We start from the raw sequence: 24,645 nt of genomic DNA on the forward strand, positions 1-24,645 counted from the left end.
AACATGTGTGAGAGTCTGGATTCATTCACCAGGTATTCAGAACTTTGTTGACCACCCTGACACACACACACACACACACACACACACACACATTCTCTACTCCCCCACACACACATTCTCTACCCCCTCCCGCCAACACACAGAGAATAAAGAGGATAAACAGATAAACATAGGCACAAATGTTAACAGTCTAGTAGGAAAAACCAGATTGTAAGGCAGGATAGAGAATACAGCCAATTATTAACATCCACCTAATCTTGACCTAGATACTTTATCTATTTAAGTAATGGTCCAACTCTTGGGTGATTTAAAAAACTATTACTGCTCATCTGTTATAATAGAGTTTGGAGTAAAATAAGTATATGGGAGATGGTTAACTATATGCTAGGAAAATAAGGTCAAGCTTTAAGTATAACAACATATATTCACGTTGTAGCTATATCTGAAGACCTTTAAGTATCAACAGAAAACCATGTTCTGTTATGCAGAAAGTTGGCTTTCTTTCAGACTATCACCTGAAGGAACTGCTTCTTTTACGATTTAAAGGAGTTCAGCAATCCATAACTAGATGAGATCATGAAAAGCATTTCTTTCTCAGTGGACAGTTTATTTTAGGGTAAAATCTAGTTAGTGATTAGCCCCAGGACCTTGCATTTAAAAGGGTGTTCTTAACTTAAATTCTCTAGGATAGGTTCTATGAGTAGTCTAAAACTCCATACAATTATATACAACAATCTGTACATATCTTAATTTTTTGGCAAAACTATATAGCTTTCATAAGCTTTTCAAAGATGATCAGAACCCTTTAATTTAGTCCTGGTCTAGTAATAGAAAAAACAAAAATGGAGTTGGATAGCCAAGTACAGCCAGGTTCTTAAAGTTCCAAGCAGGAAAATCAATATCTCACTTTGTCAATTTAAAAAAATCTCCTTCATCAATTTTGTTTTTCAAAAACCAAAGAAATGTATTTGCTTCAAGGTTTATCATTACATTACATTGTATCTTGTATAAATGAGGTGTTCGATAAATTCTTATTGCCTCAATGAGCAGGAAAAATACAATTTTATCCCATAAATCGTATTTACAAGTAAGCTTTTTGAGATATAAACTTGCCTATCGAAAGGTAACTCCTGGGCAATCAGATGCAGTTTTTGAATGACGTCTGCTGCTTCCTTTATCTATTAAAAATAAGTAAAAGGAACAATAAAGCAAAACTTCTTACGTTTCAAAATTTAAGAGTATAGTTGAAAAGATTAATACCTCCTTACATACAGTCATAACACCAGGCCCAAACACTTTGTGGGCAATACCATAACAACTCAAAACCCAAGTATGTATCCTTTTGGTACTTAAAATATTGTAGTTTTTTTAAAAAAAAATTGATACCGTAATTCTTCCCAACAAAATCTGCAGTTCAATTTTACTCTGAACAAATTAAAACTCCTTGTTTGTCAAAAGCAAAGTGTAAATTTCTACTAAGTTCATGAAGTCAAGCAGAACAGACAAACTTAAGGTTTAGACTATGCTGCTGCGTATATTAAGCTGAATGAATAAAATGATAACGAAATGGTTACTAACCATATAAACTTAGAACACATGCACAAAAAAGCAAAGACGACAGTTTAATATGGTGTCTTCAGTGAAATATAGTACAGAAATGTGTATATACTTTCAAGATGAACAAAGGAACTTAGGCAAGGTTTCTAAAATTCTTTAAGTATAGACATTTATGCTTTATTTATGAAACAATACAGGAAGTCATATAGGGGCTACTTCTTTCTTTAAATTGCAATTTAGTACTTTATTTTGGTACAATAACTCTTTGTGATAAATCATACTCTTATACACAAAAAGAAGAGTCTAAGAACCATTAGAGAAGGACTAAGAACCATGATAGAAGGACTAAGAATATTAGTATAGACTTCTCTAAGTGCTTATGTTAACCCTGGCAAGGGATAATGACAGGGCTTGCTCTTGCTTGTTCCATGTGACAGTGCACACTGATATTCCTGCTTCAGATCTCTCCCTGTCTGACGACTCAGCAGGTCACTCAATGTCACCCTGACATGTGAGTACAGGTATCCTCCAGACTCACCATCCTCCATGCCATGCAGTCTGACTAGTGATGCCCATCATTTTCCCTCATCAGCATCCTTTTCAGAACACAGCTAATATCCAGCTCTGCTTTCATCAGGGTTCTATCTGCTCTTACTCTTTTCAGGAAGTGTGCTTGATGTAGTAGTAGAAGCACCATACTCCTGTTCTTTAAAAGGTGTTTTTATTGAATTCTCAGTGCGAATTGTTTGGTAAGAATTGTTTAAAGTATATATAGCCCTCTAGATTACAATATCACTTAAAATATGCATCAATAAATACAAAAAGGTACCAAAATAACACCTCACAAACAGTTTGCATTCGAGCAGTTTAAAACAATTTACAATATTTATCAGGTCTTAGACACACAAAAAAAGCACTAAGACTATGTAAGAATCAGGTGTAGCTCAGTCTGTAGAGTGTTTGCCTAGCATGCAAAAGCCCTGAGTTCTACCCCCAGTATCCTATAAAAACCAGTGTAGTGATGCACACCTGTACCCAGCACCTAAGAGATGAAGGGAGATCAGAAATTCAAAGTCATGTAGTATAAACAGCCTGCACTACAGGAGAACTTGTCTTAAGATAGGAAAAGAAGGATACATACATACATACATACATACATACATGTAAAGAAAGAAATAAACATAAAACAGATTTTTTAAAAGCAAAAATTATAATATCCCTACAAGACTGAAAACTTTGTTTAATGTATGTTGTAAGAATAAGGGAGGGATGGACACACACACACAATACACACACACACACACACACACACACACACACACACACACACACGGAGACAAGAAGAAAAAAGTAATATATGTGCTTGGCATTTCATCTACTTCTAATTCCTCCTACAGTCAAATCTCCCTAGAGCTATGTGGGTGATTTCCCTTTTCTTTCTATTGGGAAAGTGGCTGGCAAAAATCCTGAAACTGAGATAGCCAGAAATTCACCTGATAATTTTCAATCTAAGATCATATATGAATTAAAATTTTATCTATTTCCTTAATTTTATATGTATGACCTTTGTCTGCATGCATGTATGTGTACTACATGTATGCTTGGTGCCCACAGAGGTCAGAAGAGGGTGTTGGACTCGTTGGAACTGGAAATAGGAATAGTTGTCAGCCACCCATGTGGATGCTGGGAAGGCAAACTATGTGCTCTCTTAACCACTAAGGCAACTCTCACAACCCCACAATGTATTCTTAACATATGGCAGCTGTTACAATTCCAAGTCAAAAAATGATGACTCTTCATTATTAAACAGTAACCAAGAGACAAAACAAAACAAGGCAAGTGGGAAAAGCAGAATAAAATATAGATTACACCAGATAAAAACAACAACAGAAACCAGGGTACAAATGAGAGTGAAGCAAAGGAGAGAAACTAACTTACACACCGTGAGTCTCCAATTACAGACCACTTATAACCAAGAAAGATATTAACAATGGAAAGGCTATTTTCTTTCAACTAAAACCTAAAGAGATTAACAGGCAACAGTAACATCAAAAGCTATATGATTAGTTGAGGGTAATTTAAAAATTTTAAAGTTTAAAGAGCAAACATTCAAATAAGTATAAATCCAGTTTTTAAAAATCAGTCAATCTAAATATAGATACTTCTTTCAAAGATTCTAAATTATCATCCTGAGCTTCAAAAGGATCATAGCAATGGAATGGTGCCTAATGATGTTCTGGTAAATCCATAGATCAGCATCTCACTCAGCCATCATACACGGATATTTTCCCCTACACTAGATGACAACTAATACCCACAACGGGACCCTGAGGAGAGTGAAAGACCTTGGAGAACTGTCCTAAATGAGTGTTCCATCATTTCCCTCCCCCGAAGGCTCAGGGAACCCTGCAGGAGAGGCAGAAAGATCTTAGGAGCCAGAGAAAACATGGCCTTATAGACATAGCAGGACTGATCCACATGTGAACTCACAGATACTATGATAGCACATACAAGGCCTACATCTGGGCCTGATGGGATCCCTGTGTTGAGAGGGGAATGAACACAGGTCCACAGTCTACCAAAAAGCTATGCCCAATTGATAACTGCTTGCAAATGAAAAATTACCTTTCTCTAATAGAGTCTCACTGGGTATACACACCATTCTTGAGGCCAGTCCCCATGTTCAGCAGTAATGGCCAACACAAATGAACTCAAAAGCATTTGAAAGATTCTTTGTCTCATAATGCTTTGTAAGGGCCTTTTGTTTTTTAATCTGATAGGTCCTTTGTGTATATTCTATGGTTCCAGTTTTCTATTTTTATGAGATTTCTATATGTGTGAGTGTGTGTTTTCTGCATCTATGCTTTTTCAGCTTTTTCTTTGACTCATTTCCCTGTGTTTTGTCTTATTGTGGTTTGCTTGCTTTTATTTCATATAATAATAATAATAATAATAATAATAACAATAATAAGTCATTACTATTAGATAAAATAATTATTAAATTAGTAAATAAAAATAATAAAATAACAAATTAAAACAACAATAAAATAACAATTATTATAATTATTTTATTTATTATAATCATTTTAGATGCCTGCTTATATCATAATGAGTGAGAACGAAGAGGCATGGACTTGGTGGCTGGGGGATTGGGGAGGATCTGGAAGGAGTTGGAGGAAAAAAAACCATAATCAGAATATACTGTATTAAAACAATATTTTCAAAACAAAACACCAGGCTAACATATTGGTTAAGATACTTATATTTTGTTTAGAGCACATGACCCAACAGGTATAATCAGAAGTAATCTGAAGAATTGGCCTTACTATATAGCCAACTGTTTCTATATAAAACAGAATTTTTATTTTTTTAAATAAGTACTTTGATGTTAGACTTATTAATATTTAGGGGAAAAAAGCTTTAAAATTCCAGACTTAAAATTCCAGATGCAATTTACTGTTCAAGTCCAATATATACCCTTGAATAAATATAAAACAATACTACTAGTATTTAACAAATCCTTAAGCATTACACTTTTGTTGATACTATCAGGACTATTCTATAATTCTTGAAATTCAATCTTTGAAACTCTGTCTTTTCTTTAGAGGGATTATCTGTAGACATGAAACCATTTTTTTTTATCTAAAAATTATAAATCCTTTGGCTTTATAAAGTCCTACTCATAAAATACATTGCTTAATTCAAAGCAAAGGTTCTTAACACTTAGTTTTTAACTTATAATCTAATGTACACAGTAAATTTGGATTAAGACTGTATTCAATACATGAGTGGGTAATAGTACAAGGAGGATCCATGATTCACAAGGATGTCTTTTCCCCCCCTAAGGGGAGGAAAGCAAGCCATGTAGCCGTCTCTCAAGATTGTAGACCAGCCAACAGCACACACCTTTAGATGACGATTAGGTGACTATGTTATGACAGGAACAACATAACCAACCCTGTTTTCAATGATCATGATCTAAGCTGCCTTAATTCTTTTCAGCTCCTTACCACTTTAGGTCAGATCTATCACCTAATAATATATAACTATTAAAGACTATATACATTTCATTCAGAGTGAAAGGATAAAGTAATACTTAAAAATACAGTTACCTCAGCATTTATAAATGAATTGTAACGTCATAAAAATGCAAGGCAACTGTGCACAGGTATGTGTATCCCTACATATGAATAGATCTTTTGAAAAGTACAGGGCAAACCAATTAAAATTTGATTATTTCTTTGGCAATGCTTACCTTTTCAGAATTTGTAAAAACATCAGATTTCAATTCTCCATCTAGAAACTCATTAAAGTATTTCATCAATTTCTGCGCCTCCACTGCACGTTGCCTAGGTGTATTTACCCCTTCCAACTGGTCTCCAAGGTGACACACTTTGGTAGCTACATAGCTAATGTGCTCATCTAATTCTTGGAAATGTTGGAAAGCAACCTAGGAATTTGTGCACAGAAGAAATACAATTAGAGAATTAAGTTTGTAATATAATACCTACTAAAAGTAAACTACCAGCTCAGGACATTAATAGATCACATACCAACCTCACCACTACTAACAATAATAAAACTTGTATAAGAGGACCACAAAACAATTCATACTCACTAGCACAACACAATCTAAAACCTCTTAACCAAGTTTCTAACTTTTATACCACAGGCACCCAAAAGTCCTAAATGGCTGTGAAAACAATTAAGTATCAAAGGACTCGTTCTGGAGGAGGGCACGTATGCATGTGGAGAAGTACACGTGCATATGCAATGCAGTGTAGAGGTTAGAGGTCAACACCAGGAGCCTTCCTCTACTGCACTCCACCTCATATTGTGAGACAGGGACTCTCTGAACTTGGACAGCTTGCTGCCATTTCAACATTCAAGCCCAAAGGGACCCTGCCTGTTCTCCACCTCTTCACCTCATCCCCATTGCTGCAGTTAGAGATACATTCAGTCACTTAACCCGGCAGCTTTTTACGAACTCAGGAGCTCATGCTTGCATAGCAAGCACTTTACCCAGAGCCACCTCCCCAGCTCATGGAATTGTACTTTTAAAGAACACTCTTGCTACCAAATTGGAAACATTTTTTTAAAAAACGTATCAGAAGCTTAAAGGGTATTGATTAAAAAATTAACATTAAAAATATTTAAAAAGCAATGCTAAGCTGGGTGTGTTGATACATGCTATAATTTCACCACATGGGACACTGAGATAAGAAAACAATGCAAGGAAGTGGCCACTGTGAGTTATAATACATAGCAAGACTGTCTTAATACTTCCTTCCAAATGCCAGTGACACTAATAGTTGTGATAAAATTGTTTTTTCCAAGTTTTGAAAACAAGACAGACTATAGCAATTATTTTACTAAAGCAAAACTATATTACTTTCAGCATTTTCTTTCCTTTGTCCTACAACACATTAAAAACAATGCAATGAATTCCTTAGATTTGTCAATAGCAGACAATTGATAACTGCTGATAATTCAACAGGATTCTTTTGTTCTACTCTTAAAGGGGGAAAAGCTGAAACATTTATTGAGGACTTGCTCTGCATCAGATACTATTCTAAATATATCACTTATATAAGTGATATATATATATATATATATATATATATACACCAATTATATATTACTATTAATATATTTACTTATTTAGTTATCACAACCCATTTTATACATAAAAACAGAAAGCTCGGAGATGTTAAATTGCTTGAAATTATACAATTAGCTTAGTGGTCAGGTTACAATTCAAAGTCACACAGACTGGCTCATTTGTTACCTCAACTATTAACGTTATTTTTTATTATTAAAAGCAAAGCTTTATTAGAAGTATAAGGAAACTGTCACCATGGTTATTCAAAAACACTTACCATATATAAATTATCGACTTCTTTAACCAAATACATAAATGACGCGTTAGCAGAAACGAACTTGCTAGTTCCACAGAATCTGAAAACCGGCCCTGAGAGTGAGCCAAGCTCAGCAATGCTCTCCAAACGACACTTAACAAAGATCAATTTCATATTAAACCAAGCCAGTGGAAGATTCAGACATTCAGGTGAATGTCAGAACCTAAGAGGAGTTAAGAAATTGTCAAGCATAGACCTGGGACAGACTAGTGGCTTGGTGTTACTGGAAAGTGGATTGAGGAGAGCTGTACACCTGTTTTTCTCACAGAGTAGAACCCTCACTGAGGCATATCCTAATGACTTTTGTGAAACTACTCAAATCAAATTTCTTTCAACTGGCAGTTCACAACCCCTTTGGGGATCATGTATCAGATATCCTACATGTCAAATATTTACATTAAGATTCTTAACAATAGCAATATTACAGCTATAAAGTAGCAACAAAATAATTTTATGGTTAGGTCAGCATGCTATGAAAAACAGTATTAAAGGGTCCCATTAGGAAGGTTTAAAAACTACTACTCTAGGGAATAACTTGATCCAGGTCTAGTCTTATTTATGATTACACAGAATTAAAATAATACTTAAATATCAATACTAACAAGGTGTTTCTCAAAATGCAGGGCTATGGACTAGCCAGTCTTGTGAAAGCTTATTTAATAAGAGGCGAAGCAAGGGTCACTGTCAAGCATCTACCCCTAATCTGAAAAGGGTAGCACTGGAACTCTAAACCCATCTAGTAGCCAACATCAACACCAACGCTAATGCCAATGCTAATGCCAATGGTAGGCAATTACAACACATTAACTTTTTTTTCCATAGGACCAGAGAGTTAGAAGTTACTATAATTTGACTTGACTCTTGAAAAGCCTAAAGCTAAAAAGGAATGAAGATACTATTCTCTAAGGAAAATGACAATGGTGTAGTCTATAAAACTCCTCACTCTTAGCCAAATGCATACCTGGTTGCTTTTCTGGAGCTCCTGTACCTTCTTAGCAAACTCCTTAGCTTCCTTCTGACACTGCTGTTCTAATTTCTCCACTTTCCTTTGAATCCTTTCATCCATTATCTGTAGTTCTTGAATATGATTCACAAATTCTTCTAATAACCTAATAGAGGAAAATAATAGTACAACCAATTTGCCTACCATTAAGCCAATTGTTTAAAGAAAGAAAGATACTAAAATACCAGAACAGACAAGCTTTATGAAGGTTTTAATAAGGGTCCTTTGAGATAGGGACATGCATACTCATTTTCTTTACAGCATCTTGTTACTATTTCTTTAATGTCACAACTTTCTTTTCACTTTGAACAGGTCACGTGACTTTGGCAATACATAGCATTTAGAAATACAGGCAGTCGTTATTGACTTTGCAGTGGATTATCTCTAAGGTAAATAAAAACCTCAACAATCCCCATTAAATATCCAAACAAGCTCTACTTTCTTTAAAATTCAAGAAGACATCGCTTCTTGGCCTTTTGGCTAAGATCAAGTGTAAAATTCAAGAAGACAAATGTACAACAAAAAAACTGTATACATTATAGATTTTAGTGACTCTGTTTCCCTGATTTATAGCTATTAAATTTAAAAGAACATAGTTAGCTTATTATTATTAATCTGCTTATTCAGAGTCAGGGTTTTGCTCTGTATTCTAGGCTAACCTCCAACTCAGAACCCTGCCTCAGCCTCTAGAGTACTGAGATCACATGTATACACTACCATACCCAGCCATCTTGTAACTCCAGAAGGATAACCAGCCTTTTCTAATTTAATGTTAAGTGGAAAAATCAAATTCTTAATAAAGGATAAAATTCTTTTATCCAATTGGCTAACGTGCTTAAGGAAAAACACAATTTCAGTCTTCTAATGCTGTTAAGATTTTTTTTTTTTTGAGGTGGGAACAAACTGTTAATTAAAATCATTAAAAGTAATTCCAATTCAGTCATCTCTATTCTAAATACAATTTTTAGTACTATATTGGAACTATGGATTTTTTTTTTTAAGTTTACCTTTTAGGATCAAAAGCTTCAGGTCCACCCCTAGAACCACCTCCTGGGGTTCTCCACACGAGACGTTCAATGTATTCATCGGCCACAAAAGGCTCCTGGTTCACAGAATAAACATATCTTTAAAAAAGTTTTGTTGTTTAAAAATCTTCAATAAATAAAGCCAATTGTTTAAAGAAAGAAAGATACTAAAATACCAGAACAGCATTACTGATTAGTTGGAGGAACCAAATAGAAAAACAAAAAAAGGACATAGGAGGTAATTTATTTTAAAAACAAACAAACAAACAAAAAACAACCAGCCAACAAACATCCCAAACCAAAACCAAAGCACATATACAGCTTTATTAACAAACAAAGTCAAGTAATATTTTGGGGGGGTTGGGGGGAGAGAAGGGGTGGGGATGAGGGGACATAGCATATCACTATGTAGCCCTGGCTGGTCTGAAACTTGTTATGATGACCAGGTTGACCTTAAACTCAGAGATCCTACTGTCTTTGCCTTGCCAGTGCTGGTGGAATTAAAGACCCGTGCCACATGACATCCAGCAAGTTATTTATTATTCTTTAACCTAAGAAGCAGGAAATACAATTTTAATTACAGAGCTCAATGTGGCCAAAAGAAAGTAAACTGAAATTTGCACTTTCATTACTGTCAAAAATGTTAACAGATATAACCTTTTAAGAAGACAGCTGGCAGTTCTTTTGGTAAAATCAACAGTGTTACAAATGCTCAGAGCATTAACCCCATAATTTTATTCTCCGATCACTTGGAGATCTAGGCAGCATGATAACAAATTCAAAACCAGTCTTGGTTGCATAGCAATTCCTGTCTCAAAATTGTAAACAGTAATTAAAATGAAATAAAATTGCAAGGAAATGCATATATAAACAAAAGATTCTGGAATAACTAAGTATTGTGTGTAATACTGAAAACAACTTACATAAATATTTAATGAAACTGCACTTAACAAAACAGGTAAACTTAGATAAGAAGCTATGTTTTATTAAAAAAAAATCACATAAAGCAACATTCAATGAAACAAGAAAACATGTATACACTGATAACAAGCATATTAAATTTTCTCAGAGAAAGCATTGTTACAACTGTTTAGTAGAAGGTCCAATCAAACGAGCAAATATGCATGTTAGGCAATGATGCATGCCTGAGATCCCAGCACTTTGAAACTTCTGAAGGGCAAAGACTTGTGAAGGCAGCATGAAAAAATGAGGTCATAGGGTCCCCTAAGATGATTAGCAGGGTTTGATATCACACTGGAAGCTGATGCTAATCAGTTCAAAGTGCTAAACAAAACACTGTCAAAGAATCTTATACCCAGCAACATCAGTATTCAAAAGCAAGGGAGAAATTAAAATGTTTCTAGATTTAAGGGCTGGAAAGATGGTTCAGTGGTTAAGAGCACTGGCTACTCTTCCAGAGGTCCTGAGTTCAATTCCCAACAACCACATGGTGGCTCGCAACCATCTGTAATGGGATCTGTTGCCTTCTTCTGGTATGTCTGAAGATAGCTACAGTGTACTCATATACATAAATATTTTTTAAAATTTCCTAGATTTAAATCATAGATAGATAGATAGATAGATAGATAGATAGATAGATAGATAGATAGATATAGGAGTGTATTACCACTAGACCTGCCCAGAATATAAGATGAAATAAATGGGCACTAATAATCTAAGACATGAAATAAAAGTTCTAATAAAGGTAAATTAACAGGTAGGTAGTCTAAACAATAATAACCTTGGGTACATTTTGATATTTTGGTTTTTTACAAAATTTAACAGATTAATATATTTCAAAGGTTATAAGCTTACGCTTGGGGCATACAATATATAAATGTAATTTTGTGATATTAACGATAAATGAGATGAATGTAGAACACTGTTAGTAATTTATTGAGTTTAAGCTGATATAAATTTAAACTAGAGTGTGATAAGAACTCAAACACAAGCCTCATAATAAAAACAAAATTCTATAGAATACACACAAAAATAAATGAACAAAGTCTTCTACCCTTACCCAAAGTAATATACTTGTGCATGTGTGTTGTGGTAATCATTTGCTGAAAGCAGCCAAGACGTTGGAAGCATCCATAAATATTGGAAGCAATCTGGATATAGCTTAATGATGTCTGTTTACAGTAGTGTTTGCTATTCAAGAGTCACCTGGAGCCAGTAAAGTAACTTGTCTTGTAATACTCTGTTAAAGATTTCTATGAAAGTGTCTCTGATTCTGTTCACATGCCATGTTTCCTGTGCTTTTCAATAAATATGGAACAAAGCCCCTTGTTAGGGACAGGCACAGATTTGGATACAAAAATAGACACAAGGCACAACTTAAAAGTAACAGGGACAGAAAGATCACAGATAAGTAGTAGGCCAGTAACCAGACTACAGACATGGGGAGAAAAGCAGAGAACTGAAATTTGGGCTCACTCTTGGTCAAATTAACCCAAGAAGGTACTGTTTTTATTCCTTAATAAAACATCAACACAGCTTTGATGTTATCTTTAATGTGTTGTATTGTATTCTCTCAATAATGGCCAGATAAGAGATAAGATAAACACGGGACAGAGGACTCAGATTTATTATAATAGCCCAACTAGACCTATACTGCAGGTGTAACAAAAGTGCCAGTTCAGAGGTGGTACTCTCTTGTCTCTTAAGCTGCAGGATATAGTCCAAATTAAAAAGCTTTAATGCTGATCTCTCAAGAGAAAAGTTATTAGGATTAGGAATAAAAAGTAAAGTACAAACTCCCCTGCCTACTCTATCTGCTAATTGTTCCCATCTCATGTCTGCAGTGAAAGATATCATGGTACCAAAGGAGAAATGCTTTTGTCTAAGCCAAAAGGAAGTAGGAACTGCATTAAATGTGCTGGAAAGATGGCTCAGCAGTTAAGACTGCTCACTGTTCTTCCAGAGGACTCTGTGTCAGGGATCTCACAATTAACTGCCTGTAACTCCAGTTCCAAGGGATCTGATGCCCACTTCTGGCCTCCACCTTTGGCAGGAGCAATCACTATGGCCCTCAAAAGGAAGCAGAGGTTCTATTACGCTACAGCAGAGACTAGTAGTATATTAGATGTCACAGAAACAATTCTGTTGGGAAGATCGATTCCCTCAATCAATGAATGTCACAAGAGCCTAAGAAGACTATGTCAACTAGTTTAGACAGTAAAACTAGTAAAAGTATTATCTAAAAGTAAGCTGGAATCAGAATGATCACAGAGAAAAGTTATAGGCTCAGATGCAATTTGAAACAAAGAGACCCAAAATTTATTCTATTAATAACCTTCTAGTTTTCCTCCCTGAGACCAAATTAGATTGCTGGAGGATCTGTTAATCAAATGAATATGGTATAGAATCTAGTAACACAAAAGTGGCCTATTGTGGAAAGTGATGTGCCCTCCAGTTCTCCCTGAAAAAAGGGACTTGAGCTGGTAGGAGTGCTTTTACCTGGTGGTGTTCTCAGAGATTCCCTCAGCTGCTGAGGGGCATTTCACTGAATATCATACCTGTCTTAATGTAACATGATGCCAATGACTGAGACAGGCATACAAAGGCATGATCTGTCTGGTCAAAACCACACAAAGTGACAGGTCATTTTAATTTTGTAACTTCTCACACAGGTGTGAGAACATCACACATGGCCAGAGATGTTCACTTCTCCATATGTCCTATTTTACTTCCTCACCTTACCTCTTCACAGCAATGGTACCTCCAAATAAATGTGCTGCATAATAAACTGTCTCAGTATTTGCTTTTAAGAGGATGCAACTGGATTCTCAAATAGCACCAAGAGGGAGCAAGCCTCCCAGAGTGTAGGACAGGACTTGAGTGCAGGTAGGACCTCCACTGCTGCTCAGAGGAACCCATCCAGAACCCTCAGGACACAGGAACAAAGGGGCTGCCCCGGAGAGGAATCTTCCGGTCTCTGTGCCAAGAGCTGATCCTGTGCCACAGAGATACATATACAAATACCGCCAGGAGAGAGCCGGTCTCCCAGGAGTGCCTACACACCTGCGAGCACAGGTAAGACCACCACTTCTCTTCAAATTCCTGGCCTAAAAGGGACACTCAGAGAGTCATCAGGACATAGGAACCAAGGATAACCTGGGGACAGGATCCTTCTGGTCTCTGTCTATAACCCAGAGCTGACCCTGTACCACAGCTCTCCATACCCAAATTCCTCCCAGAGAGAACTACTCTCTCAGGAGTACTGACACACAGGCTTGCAGGAAGGACAAGCCAAAGTCAGAGACAGCAAGACCACCTAACACCAGAGATAACCAGATGGTGAAAGGCAAGCGCAAGAACATAAGCAACAGAAACCAAGACTACTTGGCATCATCAGAACCCAGTTCGCCCACCACAGTGAACCCTGGTTACCCCAACACACCAGAAAAGCAAGACTCTGATTTAAAATTACACCTCATGATGATGATAGAGGAATTTGAAAAGGACATAAATAACTCCCTTAAAAAAATACAAGAGGGGCTGGTGAGATGGCTCAGTGGGTAAGAGCACCCAACTGCTCTTCCAAAGGTCCGGAGTTCAAATCCCAGCAACCACATGGTGGCTCATAACCATCCATAACAAGATCTGATGCCCTCTTCTGGAGTGTCTGAAGACAGCTACAGTGTACTTATATATAATAAATAAATAAATAAATAAATCTTAAAAAAAAAAATACAAGAGAACACAGGTAAACAGGTAGAAGACTTTAAAAAGGAAACACAAAAATCCCTTTAAAAAACTACAGGGAAACACAACCAAACAGGTAAAGGAACTGAACAAAACCATCTAGGATCTAAAAATGGAAACAAAAACAATAAAAAAATCAAAAAGGGAGACAACACTGGAGATAGAAAATCTAGGAAAGAGATCAGGAGTCATAGGTGCAAGCATCACCAACAGAATACAAGAGATAGAAGAGAGAATCTCAGCTGCAGAAGATACCACAGAAAAGTTGACACAACAATCAAAGAAAATGCAAAATGCAAAAAGATCCTAACCCAAAACATCCAGGAAATCCAGGACACAATAAGAAGACCAAACCTAAGGATAACAGGTATAGAAGAATGAAGATTCCCAAAGTAAAGGGCTGGTAAATATCTTCAACATAAGTTATAGAAGAAAACTTCCCTAACATAAAGTAAGAGATGCCCATAAACATAGAAGAAGCCTACAGAACTCCAAATAGATTGATCCAGAAAAGAAATTCCTCCTGTCACATAATAATCAAAACACCAAACTCACTAAACAAGGAAAATTTTAAAAGCAGTAAGGAAAAAAGGTCAAGTAACATATAAAGGCAGACCTATCAGAGTTATACCAGACTTCTCAACAGAGACTATGAAAGCTAGAAGATCCTGGGGAGATCTCATACAGACCTTAAGAGAACACAAATGCCAACCCAGACTACTATACCAAGCAAAACTCTCAATTACCATAGATGGAGAAACCAAGATATTCCATGACAAAACCAAATTTACACAATATCTTTTTTGGGGGGGTGAGATAGGGTTTCACTGTATAGCCTTGGCTGTCCTGGAACTCATTTTGTAGACCAGGCTGGCCTCGAACTCAGAAATCCACCTGTCTCTGCCTCCCAAGTGCTGGGACTAAAGGCGTGTACCACCACCGCCCAGCTTACACAATATCTTTCCACAAGTCCAGCCCTACAAAGGATAATAGATGGAAAACGCCAAGACAAAGAGGGAAACTACAGCTTAGAAAAAGCAAGAAAGTGATTTTCTTTCAACAAACCCAATAGAAGATAACCACACAAACGTAAAAATAACATCAATAATAACAGGGAGAAACAATCACTATTCTTTAGTATCTCTTAACATCAATGGACTCAATTCCCCCAATAAAAAGACACAGACTAACAGACTGCATATGTACACAGGACCCAGCATTTTGCTGCATACAGGAAATGCACCTCAGAGTAAAGGGGGTGGAAAACAATTTTCCAGGTAAGTGGTCCCAAGAAACAAGCTGCAGTAGCCATTCTAATGTTGGATAAAATCAACTTTAAACCAAAAGTCATCAAAAAAGATAAGGAAAGACACTTCAAACTTATCAAAGGAAAAATCTACCAAGAAAAACTCTCAATTCTGAACATCTATGCTCCAAATGCAAGGGCACCCAAAATTCTCAACTGAATACCGAATTGCTGAGCAGCACCCCAAGAAATGTTCAACATTCATAGTTATCAGGGAAATGAAAATCAAAACAACCCTGAGATTCCACCNCATACCAGTCAGAATGGCTAAGATCAAAAACTCAGGTGACAGCAGATGCTGGTGAGGATGTGGAGAAAGAACAACATTCCTCCACTGCTGGTGGGACTGCAAGCTGGTACAACCACTCTGGAAATCAGTTCAGTGGTTCCTCAGAAATTTTGACATAATATTACCTGAGGACTCAGCAATACCACTGCTGGGTATATACCTAGAAGATGCTCCAACATGTAGTAAGGACACATACTCCACTATGTAGCAGCCTTATTTATAATAGCTAGAAGCTGGAAAGAACCCAGATGTCCCTCAACAGAGGAATGGATACAGAAAATGTGGTATATTTACACAATGGAGTACTACACAGCTACTGAAAACAATGAATTTGTAAAATTCTTGGACAAATGGATGGAACTAGAAAATATCCTGAGTCAGATAACCCAATCACAAAGAGTGTATACACATGGTATACACTCACTGATAAGTGGATATTAGCCCAGAAGTTCNGAATACCCAAGATACAATTCACAGACCACATGAAGCTCAAAAAGAAGAAAGACCAAAGTGTGGATACTTCGGTCCTCTTAGAAGGGGGAACAAAATACCCGTGGAAGGAGTTTTAAAGAGACAAAGTGTGGAGCAGAGACTGAAGGAAAGGTCATCCAGACACTGCCCCACCTGGGGATCCATCCCATATACAGTCATCAAACTCAGACACTATTGTGGATGCCAACAAGTGCTTGCTGACAGGAGCCCGATATAGCTGTCTCCTAAGAGGCTCTACCAGTGACTGAAAAATACAGAGATGGATGCTCTCAGCCAACCATTGGACTGAGCACAGGGTCCTCAATGGAGAAGCTAAAGAAAGGACCCAAGGAGCTGAAGGGGTTTGCAGCCCCATAGGAGGAACAAAAATATGAACTAACCAGTACCCCCAGAGCTCCCAGGTACTAAACCACCAACCAAAGAAAACACAAGGCTCCAGCTGCATATGTAGCAGAGGACGGCCTAGACGGTCATCAATGAGAAGAGAGGTCCTTGGTCCCGTGAAGGCTCTATGCCCCAGTATAGGGCCAGGAAGTAAGTGGGTAGATTGATGAGCAGTGGAAGAGTAGAGGAGATAGGGGTTTTCAGAGGGGAAACCAGGAAAGGAGATAACACTTGAAATGTAAATAAAGAAAATATCTAATTAAAAAAAAAAATCCAAGAGAAAAAAAAAAAGAGGATGCAACCGACAACACTGTCAAGAGATGAAAGTGGCAGAAAGCCCCTCCCAGGTGCTGAGACATGACTTCTTATAATCTTTTTTTTTTTTTTTTTTTTTTTTTTTTTTGGTTTTTCGAGACAGGGTTTCTCTGTATAGCTCTGGCTGTCCTGGAACTCACTNTGTAGACCAGGCTGGCCTCGAACTCAGAAATTCGCCTGCCCTCTGCCTCCCGAGTGCTGGAATTAAAGGCGTGCGCCACCATGCCTGGCTGGCTTCTTATAATCAATCTTAAGGGAGGCATTTATATTCTGCTAAAGGGATGGAAGTGAAAAGAAAGGAGGAAATGGGAAATAGAATTTTCTTAAAGGTTTATGGTCTGAACAACGATGCAGTGGTACTTTTTACTGAGTTGGAAGAAACCAGGGAAGGAGATGGGTAAGGGAGTAAGGAAAGAAGAGTTTTGTTCTGCATGTATCATACTATAGATGTCCATTAGGTATCTGTACTGGCTAGTTTTGTGTCAACTTGACACAGGCTGGAGTTATCACAGAGAAAGGAGCTTCAGTTGGGGAAATGCCTCCACAAGATCCAGCTGTGAGGCATTTGCTCAATTACTGATCAAGGGGAGGGGAGTCCCCTTGTGGGTGGTGCCTTCTCTGGGCTGGTAGTCTTGGTTCTATAAGAGAGCAGGCTGAACAAGCCAGTAAGTAACATCCCTCTATGGCCTCTGTATCAGCTCCTGTTTTCTGACCTGCTTGAGTTCCAGTCCTGACTTCCTTTAGTGATGAACAGCAATGTGGAAAGTGTAAGCTGAATAAACCCTTTCCTCCCCAATTTGCTTCTTGGTCATGATGTTTTGTCCAGGAATAGAAACCCTGACTAAGACAGTATCAGAGTGAAATAAAAAGCATGTAGTTAAAAAACCAGGTTGGTGTTATAGAAAAAGAACAGGCCATGTCCTCCCAAAAGGCTTCTCACAAAACAAACAAAATGAACAAGAAAACAACCTTTTTGAATTTCATAAACATAAAAAAGGTTTATATTACACCTTTTGCTTGCCTATAGTAAATTTTTTTGATTCAGGAAAGCTGCAACAAGTCAAAGTACTATGTGCTATCACATTCTATTTAATTCCACATAACTGATTACTGTGTAAACATTAGCAACTGAAAGACAAAGCAAAGCAATTTTGCTCATGCCTACTGAAAATCTCTTGGAAATTATCTCTTTTAAACAAGAATACAAATCCACTGACACAAATCCAACCAACTTTAATTTTCCTACACCACTAACTCCAAAATAGATAATATAACGTGCAAACGATCCACACACTCAAAGAAACCAGAGTAATTCCCCCACAATTTAGGTGGAAGAATAGAAAATTTCAGTCCAGTATTTTCGTATTCTTTTAGGCCAACAAAACTAAATTCAACTACTGCCTGTTGCCTATTTCCCTTACATTTGTGATGCTTATTTCTGCCAAGAAATCATTAAAACACTGCTTCCTTCCTTTTATTCAGAAACTTCCCTAAGCAATCCCAATTGAGTTCACATTCTCTGTGAGCTTTAGAGCTCATCTTGAGCCACCCACCCTGATTTGTTTCCTCAAATAGTCAGACTCCCATCAGCCTTTCAGCCGATTCCAACTCACACCACTCCAGCTACCTAACTTGTGGTCATGTAACTTATTCTACAGGATGCCTTCTTCCTATTAACACAACTTCTAGCTTTGACTGTTTCCCAAAAAGTGTTGGAAATGTAATGCTTCCCTATGAAGCAGTGTTGTGGGATTAGGTATAACTGAATGTGTTTAGATCACGAAAACTCTACCTTCATGAATAGATTCATTCCACTTATAAAGGAACTTGAGGGTGGGAGTTCATTAACTAATATTACATGCTTACTTCAGTCTCTCTTCTGTCACCCATCCATTTTTGCCTTCTATTATGTGTATGTGCATGGTCTAATATACAATATATAATATACAAGATATATTAGAAATATGAGCCTAACCAACAATAACACTGTAAGTGAATGATTTTGTCCTCTTCTCTATTTCCATTCAATTTTTAATGACATAAAATTTATTTATTTATTTTATATATATGATGAGTACACTGTAGCTGTCTTAGACACACCAGAAGAGGGCATCGGAGCCCATTACAGATGGTTGTGAGCCACCATGTGGTTGCTGGGAATTGAACTAAGGACCTCTGAAAGAGTAGTCAGTGCTCTTAACCTCTGAGCCATCTCTCCAGTCCTATTTTCTATAAATTAATAAACTCTATTAATTATTGGCGATTTAAAAAGCATGATAAAATCCTCAGATTACAAAAATGGATCTCAAACTAATTCGGAAAGGCAGAAAAATAAAGCACATTAATATACAAAATCAAGACAAACTTCAAAAGTTTTGTAAACTACCTATACAAGATGTGGAAATGTAATGAAGGAGTTGTCAATGTTTTAAAAGACTCAATGGTGGTAGTTAAAATGCATCAATTTTCTTAGGTTATATTAAGTAAAATCTCTTTCCCATGAGAGAATGTGTTTTATTTCTGAAAAATATCTGATATTTCAGGTTCCAAAGAAAAAGTAAAGAATGTAATGGTATCTTTTAAATGATTGAAGAGAATCACAGAATTCGATTTAAAATTTTAAAGCAAGAATGATCTTTAAATATCACCATAGCTCAACTCTTTCATCTCATCTTACTTAATTTCAATTCCAAGAAATGAGAATATCAGAGGTTCCAAGTTTGTGTTATTACTGAGTTTAAAATATCTTGGAGGAAATTTGGCTTTCCATGTCCGCCTCTGCTCTGAGAAGTCTGTGTGTCTGTTGCCATGTGTGTGTTTCCTCTCACCCAATAAATGCCTGACTTCAACTCTCAAACTCAAGAAAAGGCACAGACCCACGAGGAAGTGTTGGAGGGTGATAAATCTTGTAGACAACATGACTATAACCTTCCAGTCACTTCAATTCTCTCTCACTGTAGTTGGCTACCTCTCTCTCTGGGATGATTTCAGTCACCTCTGAAAAGTTAAGAGACCCTCAATCTCATTTTTTCTTCCTTTTTTTTTTTTAACACCTCGCCATGTAGCTCAAGCTGCCTTCAAATTCACACTCTTCCTTTTCTGCAACCCCAATTCCATAATCACAAGTATGTGCTACCCTGCCAGGTCCCTCCTTCCTATTAATTCACTTAAATTCCAAGTGGCTACCATTGTTTTTTTTTGGGGGGGGGGGTTGGGGGGTTCGAGACAGGGTTTCTCTGTGTAGTCCTGGCTGTCCTAGAACTCACTTTGTAGACCAGGCTGGCCTTGAACTCAGAGATCCGCCTGCCTCTGCCTCCAGAGTGCTGGGATTAAAGGCGTGTGCCACCACGACGGGTGGCTGTCAAATTTAAGGTAAATCTTCATTCTCTCTACCCATAGATAGAAACATAAAGTAATCTTCAAAATAACCTTCTGAAGTAGAAACGATTATCCTCTTAGCCATGCTACAGACGAGAGGATGCAGGGACAAAGGAGATAGGTAGTTTGCCCCCCCCCCCCATCCAGCTGCTGAGACGTATAGTATAGCTGAGGAGTGCCATCCACTCCCAGGCCTAGGTTATTCTCCATATAAAGCAATAATTTCAAAACTGCTACAACTAGTTGGGTAGTTTTGTTTATTTTTAGGGTTTTGAAAAAGGGTCTCACTCTAGCCAAGTATATCTTGAACTCCTAATTCTGCCCACCTCACTTCCCAAGGCTGGGATTACAGGTATGTGCTACAATCCCTAGCTTTAATCTATACATTTTCCCTCCTCTTTGCAACACTGGGGATTTAACTCAGTGCCCTCTATGAGCTAGTCAAGCACTCAGCTATAACCTCAACCTTTTTTGCTTTTCATTTTGAGACAAGAATCTAAGTTGTCCCATACTGTCTTCAACTAGCAACCCTGCAGTGGTCCCTAAAGTAAGTGGGATTGCAGACCACCCACTAGATCCAGCCTAGCATATACTTTAAAAACAAACAAACAAAAACATATTCCTTCTCTCCTTAACACACAATTATCATATCATTTCTTTTCTTTGCTGTGGTTAATGCATCATCAACCACCTCCTTTCCCAACTTCACACACATAAACTAACTCCTCAGTAATCAAATTCTCTTCATTCTTTTCCAAAATGCCTTCGCAAATCCTGATTTTTCTGTCTCCATTAAATTAGTTTAAGAATTTTTACCTCTAGGTTAAATAATCAAAAACAGACAATTTGGAAGGATTGCCAAATGACAAGAACAGTTATAAGTAACAATGATAGACTATCAATAATCCTCACTGAAAGTCATTCTTCACAATAACATTAAAGTCTTATGACTCACGTAAGCCTACTAGGAAAAAGTCATCAGCTCCTTTACATATGATCTACAAAAGCTTTCTTAAAATTTCCTCAAATTCTCTCATCTCGAAACACTTGTCCTGAACCACTACTATTTTCTTCACACACAAATGCACACACACACACACACACACAAAAACACAGAGTGCCCTCTTCTCAATATTTCTTAAATACCCTTCCCCTTACAAGCTGGAGTTACCCTCCTGCTTGAAGTTTCTACTCTCATGTATTAACACCTAACTTGGGATACTATTAGTATGTGGGACTTTCCCTAATTACCCCAGGAGAAGGAGTCTGACCTTCCTCTGCACCATGTTATCACTTAACTCATCTGTCTACCCCAACTATAATTTTTTACTTCAGGATCTTCTAACCAATGAACAGACTTTTCTGTGGCATGTCTGATGAGACATTCAATGTTGTTAATTTTAGCAGTTTATCTTGAAGTTGATAGGTACTCAAAAATATTTATTGAATGAATAACTAGCCCTGGTTTTTAACAAAGAACTCTCCTATAAAATGTAACCTGCTAAGAGAAATGTGAAGAATCAGTAAGAATGACAGGAGAGACAGTCAACAAAAGAGAAGGAAATATCTTCGGTAGTGCGTAAAAAAGGGCAATATAGGCAGCAACAGAAGAATTTACCACCCAAGCCATGGTTTAATATGCTGACTATGTCATTAATCCAAACCACTGAGGAATGTCAGTTCAGATAGGCCATCCTGAGAGTTTATTACTTAAAAACACCACAGACAAATTCCTTCAGAAAGACCTGTCAGCAAGGAATGAAACTAAGAAGGTATTCTGGGCAACTTCCAGGATATACATTATTGTAATAACTGAGTCACCTATTAATAAATCATTGTCAACTGAGGAAAGATTTACAGTTTGATTTGATTGTCAGAAGTTGTCTGTTAAAAAAGGATGAGTCACCAAACCAGTAATAAGATTTTATAAAAAGCAGAGTTAGCAATGAAATTTCATAGATTCAAAGCTCCGCTTTGTTGCCACTTAATTTCTCTAATGTGGAAAATGGAAGTCCAATTCTATTTAGAAGTACATGAAAACCAGGATGCACAAAAACAAAATATCCTTGACTACACCCTGCTCTGTTTTCCCCTGCTCCCCGCTGTGACTTAGCATGGGAAGTAGGAGAGAAAGACTTGGCCCGACTTAATCTGCAACCCATATTTGTAGCAGTAGCTGCAGGAAATGGCAGCAGACACTGGGGGCCTTTTTCCTTCTCCCCTTTCTATAGTAAAAAAAAAGTCAACTTTTTTTCAATTGGAGAATGAAGGTTTATTCACAAGCAGAGCCTAGTACAGGGTTAGACTCAAGGAAAGGACAAACGGACTTACTTATGCATAACTGGTACTACTTCATTGTAACTATTATTATGTTTCTAATTTTGATGAAACAACAACTACAAATGACAGAGTTGGGATCACTCAAGTTATGAGACCTATCAATATGCCTGTGTGTTCTACGAATCTTCCGATTACTGTATCATCATTGGCTTTCTCTTACAGAACTGTTGTCACTAAGCTAAACAACTTTAACAACTCCACTAAATGACAAGACCTAGAGAACAAAATACAAATTTCTTCACCCCTCCCCCATTTCTTCACCCCTGAGAAAGAAAACACATTTTCAAATAAGTTACTGAAGACATCTTAGACATACTTTTAAAGAAGAAAATATAATATGATCCAAGAGGAAATTGTGAATGTTAAAGAGAATTCATTATAACAGTAGGATAATATACTGTTTTTCTGTTAATAATTAGCTTGTCATGAAACATATTATTTAAAGATCCCAAAGCCCATAAGATGTAAAAATTGAAACAAGAAATTACAGAATTACCTAGTATCTTGACTAAGGATACATAGTTAATGTTCAGAGTATTAAGACTTGTTTCCTTGGACTGGTGTACATGAACAGATAGCAGAATTTTATGACTGGTGAAGCAAATGTTAAATATCTCCAGACATTTACATCTGAGGAACAGCAATAAATTTTTCCTAGGTGTAATTATAACCTTTTACTCAAATCACTTTCATTACAACTTACAATTTAGGCATGCTATTTCTCTGAACAAATGCAGTATCTATGCTAGGGATGACTGCAAGTCAACGTTCAGTAACAAAAAAAAGTAACTGAAGAGTTAGATTTTTTTTAATGGAGACCATGGCATTTAAAATTCAAGCCACAAAACACGCTGACGCTCAAACCAAACGGATACAATTTTCACCTATGGTGACATCCTTAACTGTGAACTGCAGTGTTCTCTACAACTTACACTTCTGCTGCTATGAAGTAATCACGCCCCAAAGGGGAGAGAGGGTGTATTCCTCATTTGTCTTCGTATGACTACTTCTATTTTTTTCCCCACACAAGAAGATACTGTTTCATTGTCTTGTAACCCCATTCCATTATCTCAAACCTCACCGCTTCTGACACTGACACGCCACAAAAATCCAACTGTCAAGTTTCAATATCGAAACACTCAAGAAATGCACCTGGACGCCCCCACAGCTTCTCGCAGCCCAAGGATCCTTTAACTAGCAGTCGGATGGCTCCACAGCAACGAAAGGCAGTAAGATGTGTCGCTTCCCTTCGGTGCTGAGGCTAAGTAGGCCCTTATTGTCCTTAAAGGAATCCTCCCAGCCTTTTCGACTGGAAGGCAAAACCGGCAGGCACCCCAGGGCCGCTTCTTTGCTTGTCGGAACCTCGGCCCGGAGGAGCCCCCCAGAGTCTCCATTCAGATGCCCCCCGTAGCACCGTCGCCAGGATCCGCACAGCAAGCCCGGGCTCGCCGGCCCTGGGCTCCCGAGTCGGCCCTGCCCACTGCCCGTCCGGTCTCCGGGACGTCTGGCCGCCCTGCCACCCGAGCCGGCCCAGCGTCCCGCCGCCGCCCGCCCCTCCCCCGCCGCCGCCCGCCGAGCCCCGGGACCCACCTCGAAGAGCTCGGCCGTCGTGGCCATGCCGGCCGGCTGAGAGGCTCGCCCCGCGCTCGAGGCCGTCTCCGCTTCACATGCTGCGCCTCAGCGGCGCCGCTCACCAGTCCCAGCTCGGCCTACCGCCTCCGGCCCGGGCTGCGCACCGCTGCGGGCTGGCCGGGTCCTCACACAGCGAAGGCAGAGAGGGGAGAGCAGCCATGAAGCGGAGCCGCAGACGCCTGTCAGCTGCCTCCCGGCGCCGCCCGCGCCGCTCCCATTGTCACCGCCTCGCACGCCGGAAGTGGGGCTGCGCGCGCCCGGCGGACTCCGCGGGGCGGGCGAAAGGAGCGAGCGGCGGG

At 38.1% G+C, this 24,645-nt stretch overlaps 1 protein-coding gene across 1 annotated transcript in view; it reads right to left on the reverse strand.

Annotated features, from left to right (window-relative positions):
* Positions 1 to 24,586, reverse strand: part of Exoc5 (exocyst complex component 5) — a 51,995-nt gene extending 27,409 nt beyond the window's left edge. The window contains exons 1-5 of the mRNA XM_021203495.2: positions 24,305 to 24,586; positions 9,486 to 9,580; positions 8,437 to 8,584; positions 5,813 to 6,007; positions 1,114 to 1,178 (exon numbers count right to left, since the gene is read on the reverse strand). Of these exons, the coding sequence (XP_021059154.1) occupies positions 1,114 to 1,178; positions 5,813 to 6,007; positions 8,437 to 8,584; positions 9,486 to 9,580; positions 24,305 to 24,331 (530 nt within the window). The 5' untranslated portion in view covers positions 24,332 to 24,586. The remainder of the gene's footprint in view (positions 1 to 1,113; positions 1,179 to 5,812; positions 6,008 to 8,436; positions 8,585 to 9,485; positions 9,581 to 24,304) is intronic.
* Between the last annotated feature and the right edge of the window lie 59 nt (positions 24,587 to 24,645).

This window comes from Mus pahari, chromosome 8 (genome assembly GCF_900095145.1).
Source record: "Mus pahari chromosome 8, PAHARI_EIJ_v1.1, whole genome shotgun sequence".
NCBI classification, from domain to species: domain Eukaryota; kingdom Metazoa; phylum Chordata; class Mammalia; order Rodentia; family Muridae; genus Mus; species Mus pahari.